At 41.1% G+C, this 25,029-nt stretch overlaps 1 protein-coding gene across 1 annotated transcript in view; it reads left to right on the top strand.

Moving 5' to 3' along the window:
• Myo3a (myosin IIIA) overlaps window positions 1-22,929 on the top strand; it is a 186,567-nt gene extending 163,638 nt beyond the window's left edge. Inside the window, exons 30-33 of the mRNA XM_034510582.2 lie at window positions 7,948-8,054; window positions 10,202-10,242; window positions 11,222-11,365; window positions 22,389-22,929. Coding sequence (XP_034366473.2) covers window positions 7,948-8,054; window positions 10,202-10,242; window positions 11,222-11,365; window positions 22,389-22,509 — 413 coding nt within the window. The 3' untranslated portion in view covers window positions 22,510-22,929. The remainder of the gene's footprint in view (window positions 1-7,947; window positions 8,055-10,201; window positions 10,243-11,221; window positions 11,366-22,388) is intronic.
• The last annotated feature ends 2,100 nt before the right edge of the window (window positions 22,930-25,029 follow it).

The raw sequence follows: 25,029 nt of genomic DNA, 5'->3' as shown, positions 1-25,029 counted from the left end.
GACTACTCATAAATTTCAGACGGAAAAAAAAAGCATGTGATTAACAAAATGAATGAGATAACGTGATCACTGAACACGTAGTATACGAAGCACAGTAACGAGACAGAGTGGGCCTAAAATCAACCTGATATTTCTTAAAAGATGTGTTGCAAGCCAACAAGATGCTTAAAACTATCTCTGATTTGAGGGAGAAGAATTTCCATAAATTCTTACTCTTCGCTGGCCACCCACACCTTTTCCAGCTTTCTTTTTCCTTTAAGGTTGAGGAATGCAGAAACCAGCATGTGTAGCCTGAGTACTTCAGTGTCTGTGCTCAGAAAGAAAGACAAAGCATAAAGATCCAGCTGCTGTATTTGGTTCGCAGTGAAGGCTCGCCATGCCTAGAATGGCAGAGCTTTCCTTGTGGCATCTGAACTACTAGACACCCCTGTGTGCCTCTGCTGGAGTACCCTCCTCTGACACATGTGCAAGGTGTCTGTGGGCAAAAGTCAGAGCTAGGGGCTGGAGAGATGGCTCAGCGGTTAAGAGCACTGGCTGCTTTTCCAGAGGTCCTGAGTTCAATTCCCAGCAACCACATGGTGGCTCACAACCATCTGTAATAGGATCTGATGCCCTCTTCTGGTGTGTCTGAGGACAGCTACAGTTTACACAGATACATAAAAATAAATAAATAATTCTTTTTAAAGAAAAAAAAGCCAACCCTAACCCCGTAGGCTAGAACAAGACTAGTCTTTAAAGCCAAAAGTCTGACTTTAGGCCAGTGAAAATGACAAAACTACACAGTATATATGTTGCAATATGTCCAAGAGGCAAGAGTCACCAAGTGAGGAGTTATGGCTTTCCTCCTACTAGCAGGATCACCTTTTCCTTGTTTTCTTTGATGTTGCTAAAAAAAAAAAATGACAGGAGGTGTGTGCTGCCACACTGTCTCTGAGTTCATATGTACATCAGTCCCACTTGTCTCTGGGAGACACTGTTTCCTTGGAGTTGTCCATCACCTCTGACTCTTGCAGTCTTTCTGCCTTCTCTTATGCAGAGGTCACTTAACCTTGAGGTGAGGAGTTTGATGAAAACATTCCATTAAGGACTGGGTCCTCCAGTGTCAGCATCTGCACATTGTCCAGTTGTAGATCTCTGTGTCAATTTGCATCTACTGCAGAAAGAAGCTTCTCTGATGAGGTTTGAGTGAGGCCCTGGCTGATCTGTAGGTATAGCAATATGTCATTAGGAGTTATTTTATTGTTGTGTTCATTTAGCATAATAATGGTTAGACTCGTGACCTATCTTAGAAGTCTCTGGTTCTTGGCCACTAGAAGTGCCAGGTATGGATTCCATCTCATGGAGCGGAGCCTAAATCCAATCAAAAAGTGATTGGTTACTCCATAACATTTGTGTCATTACTGTAACAATATATTTTTCAGGCAGGTCACTGTTGGAGGTCACAGGATATGTATTTGAGTTATATTTATGATTGCTTTTCTCCTCCTCCCACAGCATGCAGAATACCTTCCAGCACGTACTGGAAAACATATCTTTAAAAAAAAAATGATAGAAGAGCCAGGTGAGGACTGAAACAGTTTCAGGCTCTCTGTGTTAGTAACAAGTGCCCATGGCAGAGAGTTAACAAACACTGAAAGTCCATGGTAGCCCTGTGTCCAAAGCCTTGGGATGTGTAGCTCAGATAGAGAAGGCACAGTAGCTATCATGTTGAGAAGGTCATAAGATCCACTCAAACAGACAACATGACTGACCCGTGGTGCTAAGGACACTCAACCAAAACAAGCCTCTTACCTTAACCCTGCTTCCGGGGTTAGCTCAAGAAAATAGGAGTACCTAGAAGAAAAACAAGGTTAAGCTAGGCTCAGTGAGAACTGAGCAGATCTCCCAAAGCGAACGGAAGGAGGTCAGGCCAGGCAAAGAGGAGTGCTTTGGACCAGAGCTGTACACTCAGAACTTGGATTCAGATCTTTAGTTTTCCTAGCCTGGCTGGAGGGCAGATGAGCTGAATGAGGAAGTGCAAACAGTCACTAGTCCTGGATGACTCTGCTTTTAAGGTGCCTAAGAAGTTCTGAAGAATTCTGTAGGTCTTTATATTTCTTGAAGGGCACAGCCTGCAAACAGGAAATGGAAATTTACAAAAACTAAACAATGCTTTCTTAAGAAAAGAGCTAAGGCAGCTTAATGCACAGCTGCAGACACCTGATTTAGGCACCTGACACTTCCTGCAAATCATACTCTGTGTGGTCACTTAAGTAAAATCGTGTGATTATCACTGAAATGAAAAAAAAAAAAACTCAAGTTTAACTTTCTGAAGCAACTGGCAGCAATGAGTTTTAAATTTGTCTCCTTTCTTCTGAGTGCAAAATATTAAAATGCTCATCAATTTATTATCCAAAAGGTACACTTCTGATAAATTAAAACACTTAGGGAAATTATTACCAGCACAACAATATGAATAAATGCCATACCTCCTGGCTGTAACCTTTGCAAGCTAACATTTATCATTCACATCACATGAAATAGCCACAAGCCTAATTCTGCTAGTGCCAACATTGATACACTGTGCAAAGTCTGTGATTATAAATGTTTGTGTCACTTTTGTAATTATGGGGACAGGGTGATTAGTTGACAAGGTTTGTGTTCCCCCAAAGGAACAAAATGAGGAAGGACATCAGAGCATAGAATAAACTTGTGCCTTTCTTTTGTGCTGATAAACTCACAGAAAAAGAAGGTGGAGGTGGGGAGAAGCTTGTAGAAACCAGAAAACAAAACAGTCCAAGGAAATTTGGCAGAGCAATCAGACTTATCAATCATTCATTTCCTGGTATCCACCTCAGAGGGCAGTGTCGTAGGAAGCCATCCCTGAGTAATGCTATGATACACTAATACCCATATGTGTATTTTAATATATTTATAAATGTGTGCTTAGCATGCATTTTCTTTTCTTCTTTTATCCGGCTTCCTTCCCTGAATCCAACCTGTTTTCCTCCCCTGTTCCGAACCCTTGTTGTAAAACACATATTCTTTCCTACATCCTGCAAATATGTGTACATCTTCTTACTTGCTATGGCTCAAGTTTTACCTCTGTGGCAAGTACTGGACATCTTCTAAATGATTTTTGCTTACTAGAATTGTAATTGTTTGAGATAGACGTCAGGGGTAATAGGATTCCTGAGAGAAGAGATGTTTTGTTTGTTTGTTTTTTATTGTGAGTCTTCTTTCCTTGAAGACTGTAACAGTTGGCATTGGCTTCAGCGATCTGTGAACATATACTTGTTCTGACACCCTGTCTGTAAGAATTATGTTTCTTTGTAAGCTTTGCTCATGCGTCTGGAGTAAAATGATCATTGTTACAGCATGCCTTCACCCTTGCCAAAGCACCCTTGGTGATCATTTATTACTCCGCTCATCTTGATTTTTTCATCACTCTTTTGTCTGTGTTCCTGTTGGTATGTACATTTGGGCTTTTGTCTTTCTTTTATGGAGATAGGAATTGAACCTAGTGCCTCAACCATGCCAGGCAAGGGTTGTGTCACTGAGCTACTCACACCCCCAGTTTCTTAGCTATTTATGGTGAGCAAATATGTATGCTTTCTGATTCTTGAATTCTGATTAAGGTATTTATAGCCCTAAGTGCTTCATGAATTCACGTGGATTTTCTTCCCAGAGTTTTCTTGGTTGTCTTATTAACATTTATCTTTGGAGCATTGGATATTTGTTTTATGTGCGATGACAAGTCAGTGACCTAGTTAATAAAAATGTACTGAGCATCTACTGTTCACACAGTACCATGCCTGTCAGCATTTGTGGAAGCAAAGTTCCAGGAAGCTCCAAACCCCGGACCAACAATACCTACCATCCAAGGTCAGGAGTCCAACAGGAACATTCAAAACTTAAAGAAGAATCCCTACCACACACAGCTCTCTACACCCACTGAATAAAAGCATCAGAGACAAAGGTCTGAAGCAGCAAGGGCTGGGAGACAGCTGAGGGGATAAAGTGCTTTACCCTGCAAGCACAGGGACCTGGGTTTGGATCCTCAGAGCCCACATAAAAGCCAGGCAATCATGGCGACCCCTAGAAAAGCAGTGGGGAGGCAGAGACAGGGATCCCACAATCAAGTAAAAAACTGTTGACCTCATGGCCTACTAACATACAGAGAGAGAGAGAGGCAGAACGAGACAGAGACAGACAGATGCAAAAGATAGACAGAGGAGAGAGAGACAGAGACAGAGCAACAGCAACAAACACCGGGCAATAGTCACAAAAGTAGGCATGGGTTCTATATTCATTCTCTAGGGCTGCCACAATAAGCCACAGACAATGTGGCTTTACCAGTATAACGGTTGCCTTCCAGTCTAGAGGCTCAAAGTATGAGGTCACAGTATCTTCAGTAGGTTTTCTCTGAGATCTTGTTTGTCAGTGCAAATTCTCTCTCTCTCACTCTCTCTCTCTCAGTGTGTATACATGTGTGTGTGTGGTATGATATATGACATATGTGTATGTGTGTGTATAGTATGATGTATGACATGTGTGTATGTATAGTGTGTGTGTGTACATGTGTGTGTACTATGATGTATGACATATGTGTATGTATAGTATGATGTATGACATGTGTGTATGTATAGTGTGTGTGTGTGTGTGTGTGTGTGTGTGTGTGTGTGTGTGGTTGCCAATGGAAGCCAGAAGACAATGGAAGCCAGAAGAGGTGGTTAATGGAGCAGGAGCTATGGGAAGTTGTCGGGTGCCTGATGTGGGTGTTGGGAACCAAACTGTGGCCCTCGGGAAGAACACCAAACACTCTTAACAACTGCTAAGCTGTTGGTCCAACACCAACCAGAAAACTTACATTAGATTTTCTTATCTGTTCCCTGAAGTTCTGGGGATTCAAGAATAAACAGGAAAGGCATTCCACCTTTAGAAATAGAGTTCTTAGGTTGGAAGGCATGATGTGGGTGACGCTCAAGAATGCAGGGAACAGTGACAACAGGACAGAAAGGGCCTGCAGTCTGTCTATGAAGAGCACCCTGGACCAGAACGTATGTTCTTTTTGAAAATAATTGTTTATGCTGCTGGAGAAATGGATCAAGGGTTAAGAGCATGATCTGCCCTTGTGGAGCAGATTCCTACTATCCACCTGGCAGCTCACAACCTTTTCTAACCCTAGTTGTATGTATGTATGTATGTATGTATGTATGTATGTGTATATATGTGTGTGTGTGTGTGTGTGTGTGTGTGTGTGTGTGTGTATGTATATATGTCTTTCATTCACAAATCCAAAGAGCTCCGGCAGGTGGCCAGAAGTGCCTGTGACCCACCAGGAGCTCAATGTGGATTAACTATTCACCCATACACATTAGGCTTCATTGTGGCAATTTTTTTAAAGAAATTATAACTTCATCTTGATATAAATTATACAGATTTCTACCATAGGTTATGGCTATGCAATAAGTCCTAGCTAATCCCCCCTGTTCCAACAAAACCACTACTTTTCCCTAGAAAGACAGACCATTATTAACCACATTAGTCCCCAAGCCCAGGGAATAGGGGCGCTGACTCTTCTTTAACTTCTTCAAGCTGATTACAGGCATTGAGATATTAGAAGAGGGGTGGGGGGAAGAGTAAATTGATAAGCCACTGATGCTGTGTCTTCACTGCATCCAGATGGAATTCCAGGACATCGGAGGTTTGGCTAGGTCTGCTCAGCTTGCTTGATGAGGAGATACACCGAGGCTGTGTATTCTGCAATATACAATTCTCAGAACAAGTTTTAGTATCAAGAAAAGAAAATTTTTTTCCTAGAGGGCTGACATTTTTTTTAAAGATGTTGGTTCTAACTTTTCTCTTTTTTTTCCCTTTTTAAAATTGGTTGTAAAATTTACATTTCAAATTTTATCCCCTTATCCCATTCCCCCCACCACCCAGGAACCCCTTATCCCATCCCCCATCCTTGTGCTTCTATGAGGGTGTGATTTTCCAGTTTCTATGATGCTGTTTCCATTAACATAAACTGCCTCCTAAATTTCTAAATCCTTCCCTTTGTGTTATTAAATCTCCTATTTTTCTTTTTTTTCTTTCTTTTTTCTTTTCTTTTTTTCCTTTTCCTCCTCTTTTTTTTACCTTTCTTTTTTTAAATTGGGTATTATATTTACTTTTCAAATTTTATCCCCATACCCCACTTCCTCCCACCACCCAGAAACCTCCTATCCCATCCCCCCTCCTCATGCTTCTATGAGGCAGTGCTCAAACCTACCCCCCACTACTCCCTCCCCACCCTCTCATTCCCCCCCACACACACTCTGTGTTCGTTTTTTTTATGGGACCAAGAAACTCTTCTCCCACCTATGCCTACAAGGCCATCCTCCCCTATATATACTGCTGGAGTCATGAGTCCCTCCCTATGTGCTCCCAGGCTGGTGGTTTAGACCCTGGGGGGCTCTGGTTGTTTGGTATTGTTGCTTTCCTCCTGGGGTCACAAACCCTTTCTGCTCTTTCAGTCTTCTCTCTAAGTTCTCCATTGGGAAACCCTTGATCATATCAGTGGTTAGCTGTGAGCATCGTCCTCTGAATGTGTCAGTCTCTGGCAGACCTCTAAGTAGACAGCTATATCATATTCTTGACAGCATGCACTTCCAGCCATCCACATCAGTGTCTAGCTTAGGTGACTGTACATGGGATGAATACCCAGGTGGAATGGTCTCCTGATGGCCACTCCTTCAGTTTCTGTCCCATGTTTTGTTTCTAAATTTGCTCCCTTGAGTATTTTTGTTACTCGTTCTAAGTAGAACTGAGGCATCCCCTCTTGGTCTTCTTCATGAGCTTCATGTGGTCTGCGAGTTGAGTCTTCACTATTCCAAGCTTTTGGGCTAACATCCGCTTACCAGTGAGTAAATACCATGTGTGTTCTTTTGTGATTGAGTTAACTCACTCAGGATGGTAATTTCTAGATCCATCCATTTACCTAAAAATTTCTCAAATTCATTATTTTTAATAGCTGAGTAATACCCCATTGTGTAGATGTACCACATTTTTTTGTATCCATTCCTCTGTTGAGGGACATCTTGGTTCTTTCCAGCTTCTGGCTATTATAAATATGGCTTCTATGAACATAGTGGAGCCTGTGTCCCTGTTATATGTTGGAGTATCTTTGGGTATATGCCCAGGAGTGGTATAGCTGGGTCCTCAGGTAATGCTATGTCCAGTTTTCAGAGGAAGCGCATTGTGGCAATTTTTAAACAAAATTTGTCTAGCTGTTTTTCTTCTGCTGCCCTTCTCCCGTTTCCTTCCTCCTTTGTGCCCGACCAGTTCCAGTAGCCATGTTCAATGGAATCTGCAAGAATACTGAGACTGAATAGAGATAATGTGATAGATGCAGGGCCAAGAACTTCTTTATTCTCAGAATCTTTTTGTTCCTCCCTTGCATGGCAATTATTTGTATTCTTTGCCATCTTCAACTTATTTTTGCTACAACAGTATTATTCTGATATGTCAATTCAAACTTTAAGTGGTATTAGAGTCAAATTAAAATTTAGTCATAGGCAACTTTAAGCATTTCTAAAAATACCAAGTGTATATAATACATATTTATTATATACATATATTATATATAATTTGTAATAACCTAATACTGTTTTTTTTAACCATTCAGGTAAAAATGAGATAAATAGATTTGACCTACATATTCTAAGAAAGGTCCTGGCCTCATCCTTCCTGTGAACCTGTGTCCCTTTTCCACATCACCAAATTCTTCTTGCTTTTTTTTTTCTCCCCTCTTCCTCCCAAAGTCCTAGCCCTCCAGACAACTGGAGGAAAACACATGACCAGAAGATTAATATGGGTGGATGGATAACAAGCACAGTGTGCTTGCATAGAAGCTCATATTCACCCAAAGGAAAACACTGTACAGTTCCTGGAGTTCAGAACTTTTTATGATCACCCATCTTATAGGTGTCTCTAAAGGAGAAGAGCCAAAAATATTGAGACCTCCAAGAAGACCTCGGAAACCCAAAACATTAAATAATCCTGAAGACTCCACATACTACTATCTACTCCATGTAAGTGGCTCAATCTTACAATTAAACTGAGGACCAGTAGAAACTGTGGCTGCAGAAGAAGGCCTTACAGCATAAACGCCCTCCATGGAACCCACTCACAGATACCACACTCAGTGGTCCTTTTATTGTCCTCTAGTCCTCTTCCTCATGGTCCAGCCCTCTCTTCTAATCTTAGACCTACACTGTGTTCTCCTAGAAACTTTTTCTGGTGATCACTTTTCTTATTTGGGGTTTCACTGCTGTGAAGAGACATCATGACTACTGCAGTTCTTATAAAGGAAAACATTTAATTGGTGTTGGCTTACAATGTCAAAAGTTTAGTCCGTAGTCATCATGGTAGTAAGTATGGCAGCATGCAGGCAAATATGACACTTGAGAAGAATCTGAGAGTTCTACATCTTGATCTGCAGACAACAGGAAAGAGAATGTGACAACAATGGGCATAGCTTAAGCATAGAAGCCCACCCCCACAATGGCACACTTCCTCCAACAAGGCCATACCTTCTAACAGTGCCACTCTCTATGGGCCAGGCATTCAAACACATGAGTCTATGGGGGTTGGGGGGCATTCCTATTCAAGCCACTTCATCACTTATCTGAATTTACATACAAATATCAACCTAGAAAGGGAAGTCCATTGTGAAAAAATCCTCCAGAGACCTTCATTTAAATGAGCATGGTGTCATGAAAGTAGTGAAAGAGAAAATTTTGTTGGGCTTCTGTGAGATGTATTCATAACCATGGTAATAGCTTATCCTAGAACCAGCTCTTAGTATTATGTTCACATCTCAGGTCAGAATCATGAAACACAGGTGAATGGCTTAGCCTTCCCATTAGGGTCACTAACTTTATTGAGGTCTGGATCCAACAGGTGGCAAGCCTGAGAAGTCATTGGTATGGCCTCTACTATGCTTCTGTGCCCCTCATGTTCCTGTCCTCCTTACACACCACTGCCATCACCTTGGTTTCCAAGACAGAGAGAGTCATGCCCTTCCTTTTATGCCTGGCACTCTTTTTTATGGCTTTTTGTTACTCGTTCATCCTCCTTCAATAGCCAAGCAAGAGTCCCCACCCCAACTGTAACCATCACCTCTTCTCAGTCAGACCATTTCAGGCTTCAAATCTCATCTTCCTCAACATACACCAGAAAATATATCTAAACTATAAATTTGATTGTCGTTCTCCTTCTACTAGCTCAGCATGAAGTCCAGAATCCAATGTCTTCTTCACTGGACACAGAGCTTCTAACCCCCATATGGACTTACAATACAAAACTACTCAAACTCTCACAGTGATCAACATCCCCTAAGCCTCCAAAGCTGGTTTTGGTCCCAGTGCTCCCTCCATTTCTAATACTTATTCAGTCTACATTCTGTGCTGCCAGAGAGAGGAAAACAACTTCCCCATGTCCTCGAAAACCCAGAGAATCTGAGAGTTCATTGGAAACAGTATTCACACACCACAGGCAGAAAATGAAGCTCACACTTGAATTCCCAGTTTGCTGGGTCAATGTGCCATGTTTCTGCATGATGCATCTCTCCCTCGTGATGCTGCCCAGAATTCAGACTTACAACCTTTTTTCCTTTCAGTTCCTTAGACTAATCTCATCAATCACCATGTTAGCAGTCATTGCCAAGTTCAGAAACTTTGTCTCTGGCTTAGATGTCTTCTCTAGTTCCAAACACAAATAGAAACCCACCTAAAGTTTATTACATATTATACATGGATATGCACACAGAGAGGTCTAGGTATATTCATTCATACAGCTCTGTTGGGCTATGTCACATGTCACACAAATCTCAGATAGAATACAAAAATGGCTTTTAGTACAACCATCAACACTGAAAATTCTACAAAATTTCTATCACTCCAAAATGAAACCCTACCCATTGTCAGTCACTTCCACACCATTCCTGACGCATGCCCTAAAAAATTCTCTAATTGACTGCCATCTATGTATTGCCTCTTCTAGAATCCCATGTAAACAAAATCCCATAGTATGTGTTATGTAAAACATTTTATAAGCTAGAAATCACTTATGTTGACTCTCTCCCTCTCTCTCACCTACCATTAAGATAATAAATATTATACAATATGATTTCATATTACTATATATTATATCCTTTCAATTCTTCTACTCCCTTTAGAAGTCAACCCAAGAAGAAAAACGGAGACCAAGAAAAGACAGGTAATTATCTTTTTAAAATTATAGCATCATTTTGTTCAAATAAAACTATAAATCTTTATGTTCAAATTTAATTACAAATCACATATATTTGGAAAGTAGCATGATCCTAATATATGTATATGTTAAGTGTGAGGACTATATGGAACCTATAAATTACATATACTGAGCCAGAACTATATAAAGCATTCACTTAGAACTCAAATATGATTTGGATGCATTACATCATTGGGACTGACTGCTTTTCTTTGCCCTTTTAATAATAGTGAGTAAGCAATCAGAACACTTCAATATCCACAGACGTTCTTTCCCTTTTTCTATTATGGTCTTCTGATACATGTTAAATGTCACATATTTTCTGAGGATTGTTAGGACGGCAAGGGCTGTGATTTTTGTAGCTATGGCACAATTATCTTCACGTGATTTTTCCCTTCCTATAATATTTCAGTCTTTCAGTACTTCAATATTCTAACCTTTGACAGTTAATCAGACAATGCTAGGAATGGAAGAGGGTGCTTCTGTTGAGCATAAACAGTTCCCTGTGACCTGGTGGTACCTATCACCGAAGCCACTTGAGGCTGTGGATGAAACATTTGAAAACACTGTGTAGTAACTCATCAAGACCAGTTCTCACGACAGCTATCTAGGAGCCTGGTATGAATGGGAATGTAGACTGGTCAAACTGGAAACTATTGTCCCTGACAGTTATAGAAACTACCAGTTCCTGTTAAGTTAAACCTGATTTTAAAAAAGAAGAAGAAGAAGAAGAAGCCAGTGCAGTAGCTGTTTTATTAAATGTAAGAGATGGGGGATTCTTTTTAATTAACAGGATGTGCTTAATTTTACATTTCAAGATTTCTCCCATGTATGTGATGCTCTTTAGTTACAATAAATGCTTCAAAAGAAGAAAAACACTTAGCCTGAGAATCAAGTGACTAGAAATCAGACTGATTGAGTAGCATGTTTGTGTGTTCATTTGCAGTCAAGGCAAGTTATTAGGTTTGGAAGATTTCTATTATAAGGAATTTTTGCCCACTTATTCTGGACCCAAGACACATAGCTCTAATGCAAGAGAATTGAAAGCACAGAAGGAACTCCAGGATCAACGCATTGAGAGTAATGAGAGGTAATATCATACAGTCTGTATCAATGATAAACTTTGGAAATTCAAAAATTGGAATTTAAGCAATTTTGTTTTATGTAGTGGTGAATTAGTTAAACCACTTTGGCTCCTGGTGGGTCACACACCCATTGCACCTGCCCAAGAAGAGCTCTTTGGATCCATGAATGAAAGACACATACATATCAGCTTATTTTGACATGCCTTGATTAGCTCAATGGCTGGGCACTTCTAAACCTCCCTGTGACTAGCACACACTTCTCTCCAGTATGCCTGGTTTAACACCTTCTAAATCTGTATTTCATCTTTGCTGCCCTGTTTCCCTCTGGGCAGCACCACCACCCCAGTTGGACCATATTCCCTTTCCACCTACATTACTGGATGCTTTCTCTCCTGCAGCTCTTAAATTCGATCCTTCTCCCTTATGGTGATTCACCTCTTCTCTCCTACTCCTTGGTCACTTGCCCTCACAATCTAAAAATCCTACCCCACCTCCTGCCCAGCCATTGGTGGTACAGCAATTCTTTATTGTCAGTCTAAGCCAACTGTGGGCAGGGACCCTCAGGTCTGGAAGCATGGCTTTTGGGAGCCTAAATAAGACAAAGCATCAGATTTCCCAACAGTTTTAGATAGAGAACAATGATGTCATGTTTTACTGAATCTTTATCCTATTAGTGATATATTGCTCAGAGTAAAACTGTAAATATCATGGTTGTATAATCATGCATCCTATTTTTCCTGGACAAGGTCCCCATTCACACCTGTTTGCTTGGTATTAATATTCCTTTAAATATGTCAATGATAAATCAAAAGTTATAGACTGTATGGTCATTCTAACTATAAACAATATAACATATTTTATCTGTATTAAGGTCTAAATGGTGTCATTTTTAATCACTTATGACGTAGGGGGTTGAGACAGGATCTCATCATTTAACTTTCCTAGCCTGTAACTCTACATAGCTCAGGCTAGCCTAGAAGTTTCAGAGATCTACCTACCTCTGCCTCCCAAGTTCTTGAACTAAAGGTGTGTTCCATCATGACTGGCTTTGCTTACTGGGTTTTAAATTATGTTTCTAATTTTCAAAATCAGGGATGACAAATTAAAAACCATTTTAAAAAAAGGGTTAATAGAAAAAAATAGGTGTCTTGGATATGGTGGGTTTTTTTTTTCCATCTTACCACTGATTTTGTGGCATTAAATAATTTATCTTGTAGCTTATTTACAACTTTGGAAATAATTTTTTTCTTTTGTCCAAAACATATTGGGACTGGGGGTTTGTAATAGAATACAAACATGATACATGAAAAATAGGGACTTTGGTGGGTAAGTGGGAGCTGATCTGAAATCCTTCACCATCATCCTGTTAGCCTTGGCTACAAAGACCCCTCACCCTTCTTACAGGGTGAAATCATGGTTATAGAGAAGGGTTTTAGAGTCTAAGTATCTTAGGTTGAGACACTAATTGAGCCACTTGAGAAGTTTTTTGTGTTTCTTGGGCTCTTTACCCCACTGGTTTTATGGCTCCAGAGGAATTTTCAAATTCCTGCCTCACTATCTTATTATAGAGATTAAATGAAATGATAAACTGATTAGCTCACCATGTCCATAAAAGAGGTTTGCTATAAATACTAAAGACTATTATCTATCTTTGTTCACCTTTTCAAAATCTACCTGCACTATGAGTTCTAAGCGCCTGTCTCCAAAAAGAAGATGCATTCTTTCATCATGGAACCAAAAACTATGACTTGTTCAATCTTAGTGGGTGCTAGCAGCAGCACCAAGTAGAACACAGGTACCAGAGAGAGTAAATCATTTGTCCAGGGTCACAAACTAAGTGAGGGTTCTCCAACACAATTTTTTACATACTCTGCTCAGTTGCTTTCCACTTCCAGTTGTAACAGCTGACTCTACCTCCTCTCCAGCATATTCTTTCTCTTCCACTAGCTGACAGATCCTTGCCTACTGTGAAGCCTTTATGTCCCAGAAACACTGCCACATCCATAGATGTGTATTTATTATCCACTAGAATAAGGATGCCAGAGGTGCTTACTTTGTTCTAGGCACTATGCTGGTATCTCACTGAACTGGTAAGACAGTTACTAAGGCTGCCCTCTTTTATGAGTGTGGAAACCGAGTCTCCAGAGTTGAGTGACTATAAATAGTCACCTACATAATATTTGACGGAGCCGGAAAATCTGAACACTGGATATTGTAAACAAAGAGTCAATGACTTTAACCACTGTTTAATATTGGCAAGTTACGCGAAGCATCATGCTGGTAGCTTAAGGAAGTGGTGGGTATCAGCTACCAAAGCTGTGATATTCACATCAAAAGATCTTAAGGTTAGAGGGAAATGATATTCACATATCAAGGCTGAACAAGATAACTGCAAGAAGTGAGGACTTGTTCTAACCTAAGGACAGCTATAGAGATGGCAACTCGTAGCAATAGTATATAAGATCAATAAGATCCTGGTTTAAAACAGAAACGAACACAAAAGAAGAATGACTCTAAATTACAATTTGGAACAATTAGCAAAATTTGAGACTAAATTATATACCCAATTGTATTCTTTCAGAGAGAATAGCTTTATGTGTACAGGAGTACACTCAGAGCTACAACTAGACATACACCAACTGTTGAAATTGCCCAGTAAGGTTTAAGTATGCTTCATGGACTTTTTAATTAATAAATTAAAATTGTGTACTGTATTAAGATTGTGTGTTGTAGAGAAAACAATATTTTGAAATACATACATATTGTGGAATAGCTAGCTAGAACTGATTAAAATTGCAGAGCCTTAAAAATCTACCTTAAAGCAAATTTCAAACAATCAATGTATTGCTACGAATTATCCTCACTATTTAAGTATATTTCTCAAATATATTCCTATGGACTTAAATTTTATAGTCTTTAATCAGTACATCCCCCAAGCCCCTATCTAAAAGCCCTGGTGCGCACCTTTCTATGAGTTTGACATTTTAGGTTCCACACATGAGTGGAGTCCTGCAGAACTTCACTGGCATTTTCACTTAGCATAACGTCATCCAGGTTTATCCATATTGCCCAGAAGTTTCACTTCTTCTTATGGCTGAATAATACCCTATGGTGTATAACAACCACGTGTTTATTCATTCATCCACTAATGGAAATATGGCTTAAGAGTGTGTCTTGTGTTGTGAGTAGCACTGCAGTGGACATTAGACTATAGGTATCTCTCAGAATGTTCACTTTATTTCCTTTGGCTATGTACGTGACAGTGAGATTTGGTGTCTCACTAATAGTAATTGCTTTATCTTTTTGAGTAACGTATTCGCTGTCCTCTATGATGGTTACATTCTCACCACTACTGTACACGGGTTCCCTTTTCTTCACAGCCTCACCAACATGCCTCAGCATTTATGTTTTGGTAATAGGCATCCTACTTAGTGTGATATCTCATTGTGATTTTAAATTGTATTTTCTTGATGATTGATAATGTTGGCCATATATTTTAATTTTAAGATAAAGCTCATATAACTTGACCATTTTAAAATGTCCAATTCAGTGGATTTAATATATTCACATTATAACAGTGCTGTGGTGATGGTGGTGATGGTGGTGGTGGTGGTGTGGTGGTGGTGATGGTGGTGGAGGTGGTGGTGGTGGTGGAGTTGATGGTGATGGTGGTGATGGTGGTGGTGATGGTGGTGATGGTGGTGGTGGTGATGGTGGTGGTGGTAATGGTGGTGGTGGTGATGGTGGTGGAGGTGGTGGTGGTGGTGGTGGTGGTGGTGATAGTAGTAGTGGTGATGGTGGTGGAGGTGGTGGTGGTGGTGGTGGTGGTGGTGGTGGTGGAGGTGGTGGTGGTGGTGGTGGTGGTGGAGGTGGTGGTGGTGGTGGTGGTGGTGGTGGTGGTGGTGGTAGTGGTGATGGTGGTGGAGGTGATGGTGGTGGTGGTGGTGATGGTGGAGGTGGAGGTGGTGGTGATGGTAGTGGTGGTGGTGGTGGTGGTGGTGATGGTGGTGATGGTGGAGGTGGAGGTGATGGTGATGGTGGTGGTGGAGGTGGTGGTGGTGGTAGAGGTGGCGGTGGTGGCTCATGCCTTTAATCCTAGCACTCAAGAGGCAGAGCAAGGCAGAACTCTGTGAGTTCTAGTCCAACCTGCTCTATAGAGGGAGTTCTAGGACAGCCAGGGCCACCCTATCTTGGGGGGGGGAAGGAAAGAGGTGAAAGAGTATATTACATTATTTCAGATCCACCACTAATTTCAAGATATATCCTTGACTCCCAATATCACAACCCTACCACCCCTGATCCCTGGCAACCACTAATCAATTTGCTTGTTTTAAGTGCTTAGTCAGAACATTTCATATAAATGGAAATATACATGTAGCCTGATTGCTCTGGCTACTTCCCTTAGCCTGTAATTTTTTTTATATCAGGGTGTGCAGCATATGTATGTGAGCGTTAACACAGATGTGCCATGGCATTCACGTGGAAGCCAGAAGAAAACATTTGGAAGTTATTTTCTGCCTTCTACCTTTTTGTTTTTAGGCAAGGCTTCTCGTTTCTCACTACTACACTACATACTCCAGACTTCTGAGCGGTTCTCTGCCATCTTGCTGTAGGAGTGCCAGGGTTACAGATATCCAACACTACAGCTGGCATTTTACAGATTTCAGAGATCTGAACTCAGGTCATCAGGCCTGGACATACCCACTGAGCCATTTCTCCAGCCTAACATAATGGTTACACAGTCCATTAAGGTGTGGAACATAGAGATTTTCTAGTCCTGCTTAATGACTATATCACTTCATTATCTACTCAAACTTTAGATGGCCAGTCTTCTTGCCAGACAGTTAGGAACTTGATTCATTCTTATTTCTAGTCTGAGTAGTACTGTACAGGTTATGACATCTTTTGTCCCCAGAAAGTGATATTCATTTAATCTTGCATTAAATTTTTTTTGCATGTGAATTTTGGTCATTTGTGTGGTTTTTGTTGTTGGTTTTTTTTTTTTTTTTTTTTTTTTTTTTTGAGAAATGTCTCTTCAGATCCTTTGCCCATTTTAAACCAGTTTATTTGTTTTTAGTGAAATGCTTGAATTCCCTGTAGATTTTGATTTTTGTTCCTGTTAACCATCAGATCATTTCTTACCCTTTAGTGGACCTTTTCTTCACTGTTTTGATTCTTTTCTTTACTGCATAGTTCTTATCTTATTTGCCTCATTTCTTTTGTTATAACCTGGTGTGTATTTACTCTTGTCACTGTGATTTGGTGGTGATTTCTAAACATCCTTTGTCCAAGCTGGTGTTGTAAAGAGTTTCCTCTGTGTTTTCTCATAGCACAGTTGCTGGTTTAGATGGTTGTTTAAATCTTTAATCTTCTCTAGTGAGCTTTTATTTATGCTGTGAAGTAAGTCTTGGATATCATTCTTTTGTGTGTGAATATCCAGTTTTCCCAAAACTGTTGAAGACCTTGTCCTTACCCTGTTGTAAGATCTTGGCATCTTCGTCAAACCCAATGGGCTATAGATTAACCTAATTATGTGTAAGCCCTCTGTTCCATTTCCTCTCAGTCTGTATCTGGTTTTATACAGTTTTATGAAGTTTTGTTTGCTATCACTTTTTTACAGATTTTTAAACCAAATAATTTAATGTCTGCAGCCTTATTCTTTGCTTTTGCTATTTAGGGTCTTTTGTACCAAATGGGTTGTTGGGATTTGTTTTTCCTAGTCTGTTTTTTAAAAAGTTGGAATTTTGATAGGGACTGTGTTGATCTTGTAGGTTGGTTTATGTGGTATGGACATTTTAATAGTATTAACTCTTACAATCAATGAACATTGTATACATTTCCATTTATTTGTATTTTTACATTTTAACAGTGCTTTATAGCTTTATGATCTTTTGCTTTCTTGCTTAATTTTGTTGTAAAGTATTTTATACTTTCACAAATCATTGAAATTGTTTTTTCTTGATTTTGTTTTTGAACACCTTGTTGTTTTTATGGATTCTGAATAAACAAAAACTGGTGAGAGGAATTGGTGGTTAAAGAATGGCACTGAATAAAGAGCAGTAGAGGGTTTGTTTTCAATCACTCCAAGACTGAATTTAGGGAGGTGATACTGAGCAATCATGAGCAATGTAGAGTGTTCAGGGAATATCTGGGCTTTCATTAAGGCAAGGAGATGTAAGGGAGTCAGAAATAAAACATGGGGGGGGGGCATCAGAGTACAACAGTTAAAAAAGGAGAATCATGAAAGTTGGCATCAACAGAAGACACATTAGGAAGCATGACAATTGGGCTTCTTGCTAGCTGTCTTAGTTAGGGTTTTACTGGTGTGTACAGACACCATGACCAAGGCAAGTCTTCTAAAGAACAACATTTAATTGGGGCTGGCTTACAGGTTCACTGGTTCAGTCCTTTATCATCAAGGCAGGAACATGACAGAGTCCAGGCAGGCATAGTGCAAACAGAGCTGAAAGTTCTCCATCTTCATCTGAAGGATGCTAGCAGAATACTGACTTCCAGGCAGCTAGGAGTAGGGTCTTAAAGCCCACACCCACAGTGATACACCTACTCCAACAGGGCCACACTCTCTAATAGTGCCACTCCCTGGGCCAAGCATATACAAATCATCACACTAGCTGTGTCAACTAGTGTTATGTATAAGTATCTAAGCCTCGAAGTATTGTCTGGAAATTTAGAGCTGATGTGTGTGATGAGCCAGACAGGGGTAACTACTCTTATATGAGAATACAAGTCAATAATTCAAAAGAGAACATTCTGTTGATACCCAGTAAAATTCTGTATAAAACTTTCCTGTAAGGAATCTGCTAAGTTCAAGATGTCCTGAAAGACCTTGACAAAGTTTCTTTTGTACACCCTCCTTGAAATAGACCAATAGAAATGAATAAATAAATAAAATTGTTAAATCAGAATAAATCCTCAGTGACTTTGCCCGTTTCTCTCTAAATAATATTCACCTAGCTAACCCTAGTGTCGGATCTGTATCTCTATCTTATAGTTGAACTTGGCTGAAGGCTCAGCCTAACATCACATGAAAAAATACAACCACACATCTTAAACATGTACTTGTAGTTGTTGCCAATGGTACCCTCCCCTAAAAACTTATTACCCCCCTTTCAAAGTCTATTTTTTTCAAACTTCATCCTCTCCTCACACCATCTAACTGTTCTAGCTTTTCTCTAAAAATCATCTTTCCCATTTTATTAAGAAGAATGAAATAGCCCAGTGTAGACACACCCTTCCACTGCAAGTCTACACTCCTGTCACTCAAACTCCCCTCAGTGGGCTACAGGTAATCTGAGTGACCTCCTAGATAAAGCTTAACCTTTCAGTTGTTCTCTGAGTCTGGTTCTTTACAAAAATATAGTTTTTGCAATGATGTGTGTGTGTGTGTGTGTGTGTGTGTGTGTGTGTGTGTGTGTGTGTGTGTTTCTGTCTCTCTCTATATCTCTGTATCTCTGTCTCTATCTTTGTCTCTGCATTCTCTCTGCCTCTCTCTATTTCTGTCTCTCTGTCTCTTTCTGTGTCTTTCTCTGACTCCATCTCTGTCTCTGTCTTTCTCTGTGTGTTTCTCTATGCCTTCCTCTGTCCCACTGTCTTTGTCTTTCTCTGTATGTCTCTCTCTGCCTCCCTCTATGTCTCTGTCTTTGTCTGTATGTTTCTTTCCACTTCTATCTCTCTCCCTGTCTCTGTCTGTGTATCTCTCTGTCTCTGTGTCTGTCTCTGTGTCTGTCTCTGTGTCTCCGTCTTTGTCTCTATTGTGTGTGGGTCTCTCTCTCTCTCTGCCTCTTCTACATCTTTAATGTCTATTCTCTTTATTAAATAACTTTTGATAAGCTTTAACCCAGATGTAGACAGCAGTCATCCTACGCCACAGTCTAAGCCCATCTTCAACATCACATATATTCTGCGCTCCATCAGGGCAAAGGAGTGACAGTGAGGGACACTCCTCTCACGGCTACTCTCCCACTCTCTCTTCAGCCACTTTACTTAGTCTTCCCTGCCACCATTTCACTGACTCACCCCGGTGTCTGCTGTTTGCCACACCCCACATCCAAGCAGACACCGTTTGCTCTCAGCCTTCACCCGATCCCTGATGGCAGTATTTAACACCTATGATTTTTTTCTTTCAAAATTACTTTTATTGTTTTTACAAATGCCTTTACATTTTATTTTGGTTTTTGATTTTGAAAGCATGGTCTCATTCTACTTTCAGTACCTGCCCAGCTTTTAAAATATCTTTCTTATTGGCCTCCAGACTTTACTCTTCTTACCTCTTCCTTTCCAGTCTCCTTCATTAATCTCTCTTCCTCTCCCTGGCTTCTCAATGTTGGAGTATCCCACTCTTTTTATCTACAGTCTGCACCACTACACCTTAAATAATCACTCATGCAGTCTATAGTCTCCAAGCCTGCAAGCTGTCCCACACTTGCCAAATAATCACTCATGCAGTCTATAGTCTCCAAGCTTGCAAGCTCTCCCACACTTGCCCTCACTCTTCACTCCTTGCAATCTCCTCACACTTGGACTACCAAAGCCTGTGTTGTTCCTGAAACAGCCTATCTGCTGCAGTCTTGGGACCTTTCCCCCTGGTTGATCTATTGTCCTGGAATGACTGCTCCCTCTCCCCACCCAGAAGAGCATCTTCTGTTATAACTTTACCAGAGGCCTATGTTGACCCCATTCTCACCATTTTCTGATCACTCACACATACACCCTCATTGTCCTGATCACTCATATTCACATCATCATTGTCCTGTTACCCTGCTGACCTACTGACCTGCTGACCTACTGACCTGCTGACCTGCTGACCTTTCTCTAAGTTTTCCCTTATTACCTGATACTTTAAGGTTCTGGGCTTTTTGGTTTTGTTTTTTGGTCTTGGGGGTTGTTTGGTTGGTTGGTTCCCCTTCCCCCCCCCCCCCCCCAACTTAAAACTCCATGAAATCGAGTACTTGCTTTCCTGTCACCCATCCACATTGGTATCTTGTATGTGCTGAATGACTGTGAGAACCATGGAGCTGTGTTTTAGGAAGCCTCCTCATTTCCTCAAGCAAGCTGCAGAAACTAAAGGTAAACATTGACTGGAGTTCCTACAGTGAGTCCAGGAAAGCAGTTTCATTAAAAACATTGAAGCCTTGAGAAGCCAAAGACAGAGCAGTACCTGTGTCACTCACTACTGGAGTTGTTGGTCAGATCTGCCGGGAGCCATAATGGGACAAGCTAATAATGAGCAGATGATCATCTTGAAATGCTTGCCTCGGATTATTATATAATCTGCGACGAGTGTGCCCCATTAGCAAGGCTGTGGTGGACGTGATTTTAGGAAAGATTCCTGCTATTAATATGCTTTTCCCATTATTATTATTATTATTATTATTATTATTATATACATGTGCAACTATCACTGAGCTATAGCACACCCCTTTGTAGCAGATCTCTGCAGATCCACGAAGATGTACTGTCTTGTAGTGATACTATATAGGTAAATAGATGACTTCTTAAGTCTTAATGATGATCCTATAAGAATTCCTAAAATTATATCAGTGATTATTAAGCTCTTTTATAACGGGACTGCTATTAAGTCCCTCAGGCATAGTTGAAACTGCAAAGAGAACTCTGCCAGTCTCCTGAGTATTATCAGTTAATTGCCCTGAGAGTAACTGGACCTTCTCCTGCTTAGAGCACATTCCAAGAGGTCATAAAACAATTAACCTAGGTTACTAGAGGGAATCCACAATTTATTATAGGTACCAGAACAGAAGAGGAAATATTGCCTGGGTTTATCTATACAAAACTTCACTAATTTCTTAAGTTATAGTTTCAAACTTTCTGTGAACCTGTGGATCTAGACAGGTGATGAATGTCTAGTTAGATAATTACTCCTAATGGGTATTCATGTAAACATTCTGTGTTGTAAACTTCTATTTCAATTTATGACTTGAAATTTGGTGTGAACTTGTGATGAACCTTGTAACATGTGACCATGTACTCTGAAAGATGTATAAGTTCTGAGGACAAAGAGATGAGAGTTCAGTTAGAATGGTCAGTTAGAATAGCAAGTTAGCTAGTTAGAGTGAGTGAGTGTGTGAGTGAGTCAGTTAGTTAGGAGCCCTTTGTCTTTTCCTTTTCTTTTCCCCCTGCCTAGAATTTTTCTCCCTTAAAATTTTACTTTGTTAGAATCTCTTCTTCTTCCCCACGTTTCCCCTCAGATAGCTTTCATAGAATACTTTTTACACTTAATAAACTCTATAGCAACTTTTCTAAGTGTCTTTTCTTCCTGCAAGTTAGAGCCCAGCAGTTCCTGCTGAGATAGAACAAAGGCCACGTTGCCTAATCCTCTGCTGTTAGGCTACAGGTGTTAATCACCCTAGCCTGCAGTCTCATTACCCTCAGAAGAAGTTTTTAGGATAGCACAGGGCTATTTACTTAACTCTTTGCAGGTCTTAGGGCCAGGATGCTGACTGCAGGTCAGCTAAAGTAGCATAGGGGCTGCCTGGAGAAGAACCGGACGGTGGGAGGAGGAGAAGAAAGAAGAAGCAGCTGTATCTCCCTCTCCCCCTCTCACCCCCAAGCCCAGGACGAGGGTGTTGGCCCTCAGCACAGATCCAGGTTTTAAAAGAAACATTTGACTGGTTCAAAAATCCAGAAGGTGAACATCTATTTATGCACCTTGAATCTGCCTGTTTGATGAAAGTCTTTTAATAACTAAATAAGGCACGGAAATAAGAATCTTTATTAGCTGTGAATTATTATTATTCCAAACAAAATCCAGACTTTGTGATCCCTGCCTGCAAATGGTTTGCTCTCATCTGAACACAAAAGCCACTAGTTTCGACTTTGCAAAACTGCAAAGCTGTTACAGCTACATTAGCCTGACATTTTGATTGTACCTTTCTTAAATGCCTTTGGTTGGTAGACAGCTCAAGGAAGAGGACTGCTTAGCGGTGGGAGGGTGGATGAAGCATGCCACAACAGTTGCCACTGATGGTCAGAGCCTGGTTTGATTTGCAGGTGCTGGACCACCTCGGAGAATGAGAGCCTGGAGGAAGAGAGGATTTCAGCCAGCCCTTATGACTACAGGAGGCTCCTGCGCAAAACCTCCCAGCGGCAGCGCCTGGTGCAGCAGTTGTAGCACACCTAGGGAGCTTCCTAAAGTGCCGGACCTTGAAATAGTACAAGGATCAAAACACAGCCGGGTGCCCTCTCGAACTGGAACGCGCAGGAACTGAGACCTCCGATAGCCTGCCAGTGTTGTTCCTTCTCAAATGTTAGGGCCTTGATGCCCTGACACAAGAGAATCTTGACCTGGCATTAAGAGAATCGGAAGCCCTCGGGTAGTTCCAGATACCGGACCCCGACTTCTCCCACCTGCCCATCGTTCCCACTCCCCTAATGTATTCCTTTATTCAATTGATCCGCGATTCGGTGCCAGAGCTGTCACCACTCCTCTGCTCATTTTAAAATGATTTAAGAAATTTCTTCTTTTTTGAAATGGCTTTCCCAGGACCAAATGACTGCCACTACCTGGTTGGGTATACCAGAATAAAGGCAAGGTGGGAGTGGAACGAACCTTGAAAGTGAAATCTCAAAGTTGAGTTTTCTTCTCTCTTGATTATTAATCCCGTTAAATAAAGTAAGCATCCTGGAAAAGCGTTTTTTACATGGGCTTGTCTGCCTTGTGCCTTGAGAGCTTCTGTCTGATATACAACTGGGCCTGTGGCAGGAGCTAAGATGACCTCCTCAGTCAAGTTAAAGCACAGTCTAACTTAAACTTTACCTAGAAACGTGGGCTGCAAACAAACCTCCAAACCCCACCACTCACACACCCCCTTCCCAAACAGCCCTTGCTGGACTGGTCCTCTGACTGAGGACCATCAGATCTTACAGTCTCTTGCTCTGCAGATTTGAAGTAGCCTTCCCCTCCTTAGAAGTTGACCACATAAAAGTGAGCAGAAGGGAAGTGGTTGGGAGGTTTCCTTACCACTTAGCTGTAGCTAAGTAGAAGGAGGAAGAAGAGCGGGAGGGGGAGGGAAGAGGGAGGGAAGGAGAGGAAGAGGAGAAGGAAGAGAAAGAGGAAGAGAAGGAGAAAGAGAGGAAGAGGAGGAGGAGGAGGAGGAGGAGGAGGAGGAGGAGGAGGAGGAGGAGGAGGAGAAGAAGAAGAAGAAGAAGAAGAAGAAGAAGAAGAAGAAGAAGAAGAAGAAGAAGAAGAAGAAGAAGAAGAAGAAGAAGAAGGAGAAGAAGAAGAAGACGATGATCAGGTTTAACCTTCCATAAAAGACAGTTTCCAGGTCTACACCACCTAGACTGGATAAACAAGGTACAGACAGAATTCCAGGGAGGAATTGGCAAACAAGCTCTGTTCAGGTCACGGTTTGGCTCCTGTTACTTAAAAAAAAAAAAAAAAAAAAAAAAAAAAAAAAAAAAAAAAAAAAAAAAAAAAAAAAAAAAAAAAAAAAAAAAACAAAGCAGAGGGCTCTGGTAACTTTTAAGTCCGGGAGCTGTCATAGTCTCTGTAGATCCGCCTCTAAAGCTCAGTGTAGCCAGTGCATTTTACAAGTAAGATCCCGTTGAGGAGTGGCCTCCTGTTGTGACAGGGCCCAGCCCCCAAATTCAAGTTCCCTCCCCTCCCTGCTCCTTCTCTAGATAGCTCTGCTCCAGTTTGGGGCCAGACAGACAGGACAGAAGAGTCACCCTAACTGTGCCAACCCCACGGAGCGGCAGAACCTGTACCAGGCACCAGAAACCGGAACAGCAGGGCTCACGGACTGATATGAGGGAGGCAGGAATTCGGGTGTCCAAGCTGGCTAGGCTTCCTGTGACCACCATCCTACCTGGAGCAGGTGCGTTAGGGAAGAGCTGGGCTCTGCTCCTTGCCAAACCTATGCTTCACCCCTGGCTTCCAGTGGACCCTGCAACGCACCGCATAGTCCTAGCAAGAGTGTCTGCGAAGGTATATTCGGTTGCTTATTAGAGAAGTAACAGACAGATTTGCCTGAGCCCCTGCACGCACTCGGAATTAAATAAGGCTGGAAAAGGAAGGTTGAAACGTCATAGTTATTTCCAAAATCCTCTTTCTATCTAGCCTTTTTCAGTCTTTCAACATTTAAGCAGCAAAAAGACTCGAGAGAAAACTTGTACCAAATATCCTTCTTTGGCCCCCACCACCACCACGCCCTGCCACGGGGATTTCTGGGTGGCGCACAGTGGACAAGGAATAGGTAATCCCACAAAACCTTCCTGTGGGCTATGCAAATTTTGCTGTGGGTCTTTTACTTTAGAGGGAAAGCCTTCCCCCTGCTATCAGTCTTCTGTTCCCAGTCTGCTGCCTCCTTTGTGAACTAATGACTGTAATTATTACCTCCCAGAGCTCTTTTGTTATCAACAACCAGGAGCCTGAGGGGGGATGGGCTCTTTGGGGAAATGAAAAAAAATTTACAAAGCAAATTGCTGTCTAGGAAGGGTTGAATTTTTTTTTTTTTTTTTTTTTTTAAAAAGACAAACCCAATTCCAGCCTGCATCGGAAGTGGGGAGCGGCAAAAAAAAAATTTTTTTTAATGTAAATACCATTAGATTTAAAAAATACTCAGAGCTATGGGATTCAATTGCATTTCAACAGAGCCGTTTTAAGTCACTATTTTTGATGAAGTTAAAT

This window comes from Arvicanthis niloticus, chromosome 8, assembly GCF_011762505.2.
Source record: "Arvicanthis niloticus isolate mArvNil1 chromosome 8, mArvNil1.pat.X, whole genome shotgun sequence".
Lineage (NCBI taxonomy): Eukaryota > Metazoa > Chordata > Mammalia > Rodentia > Muridae > Arvicanthis > Arvicanthis niloticus.
The sequence above is the reverse complement of the archived record's forward strand: the minus strand, read 5'-3'. Positions and strand labels throughout refer to the sequence as shown.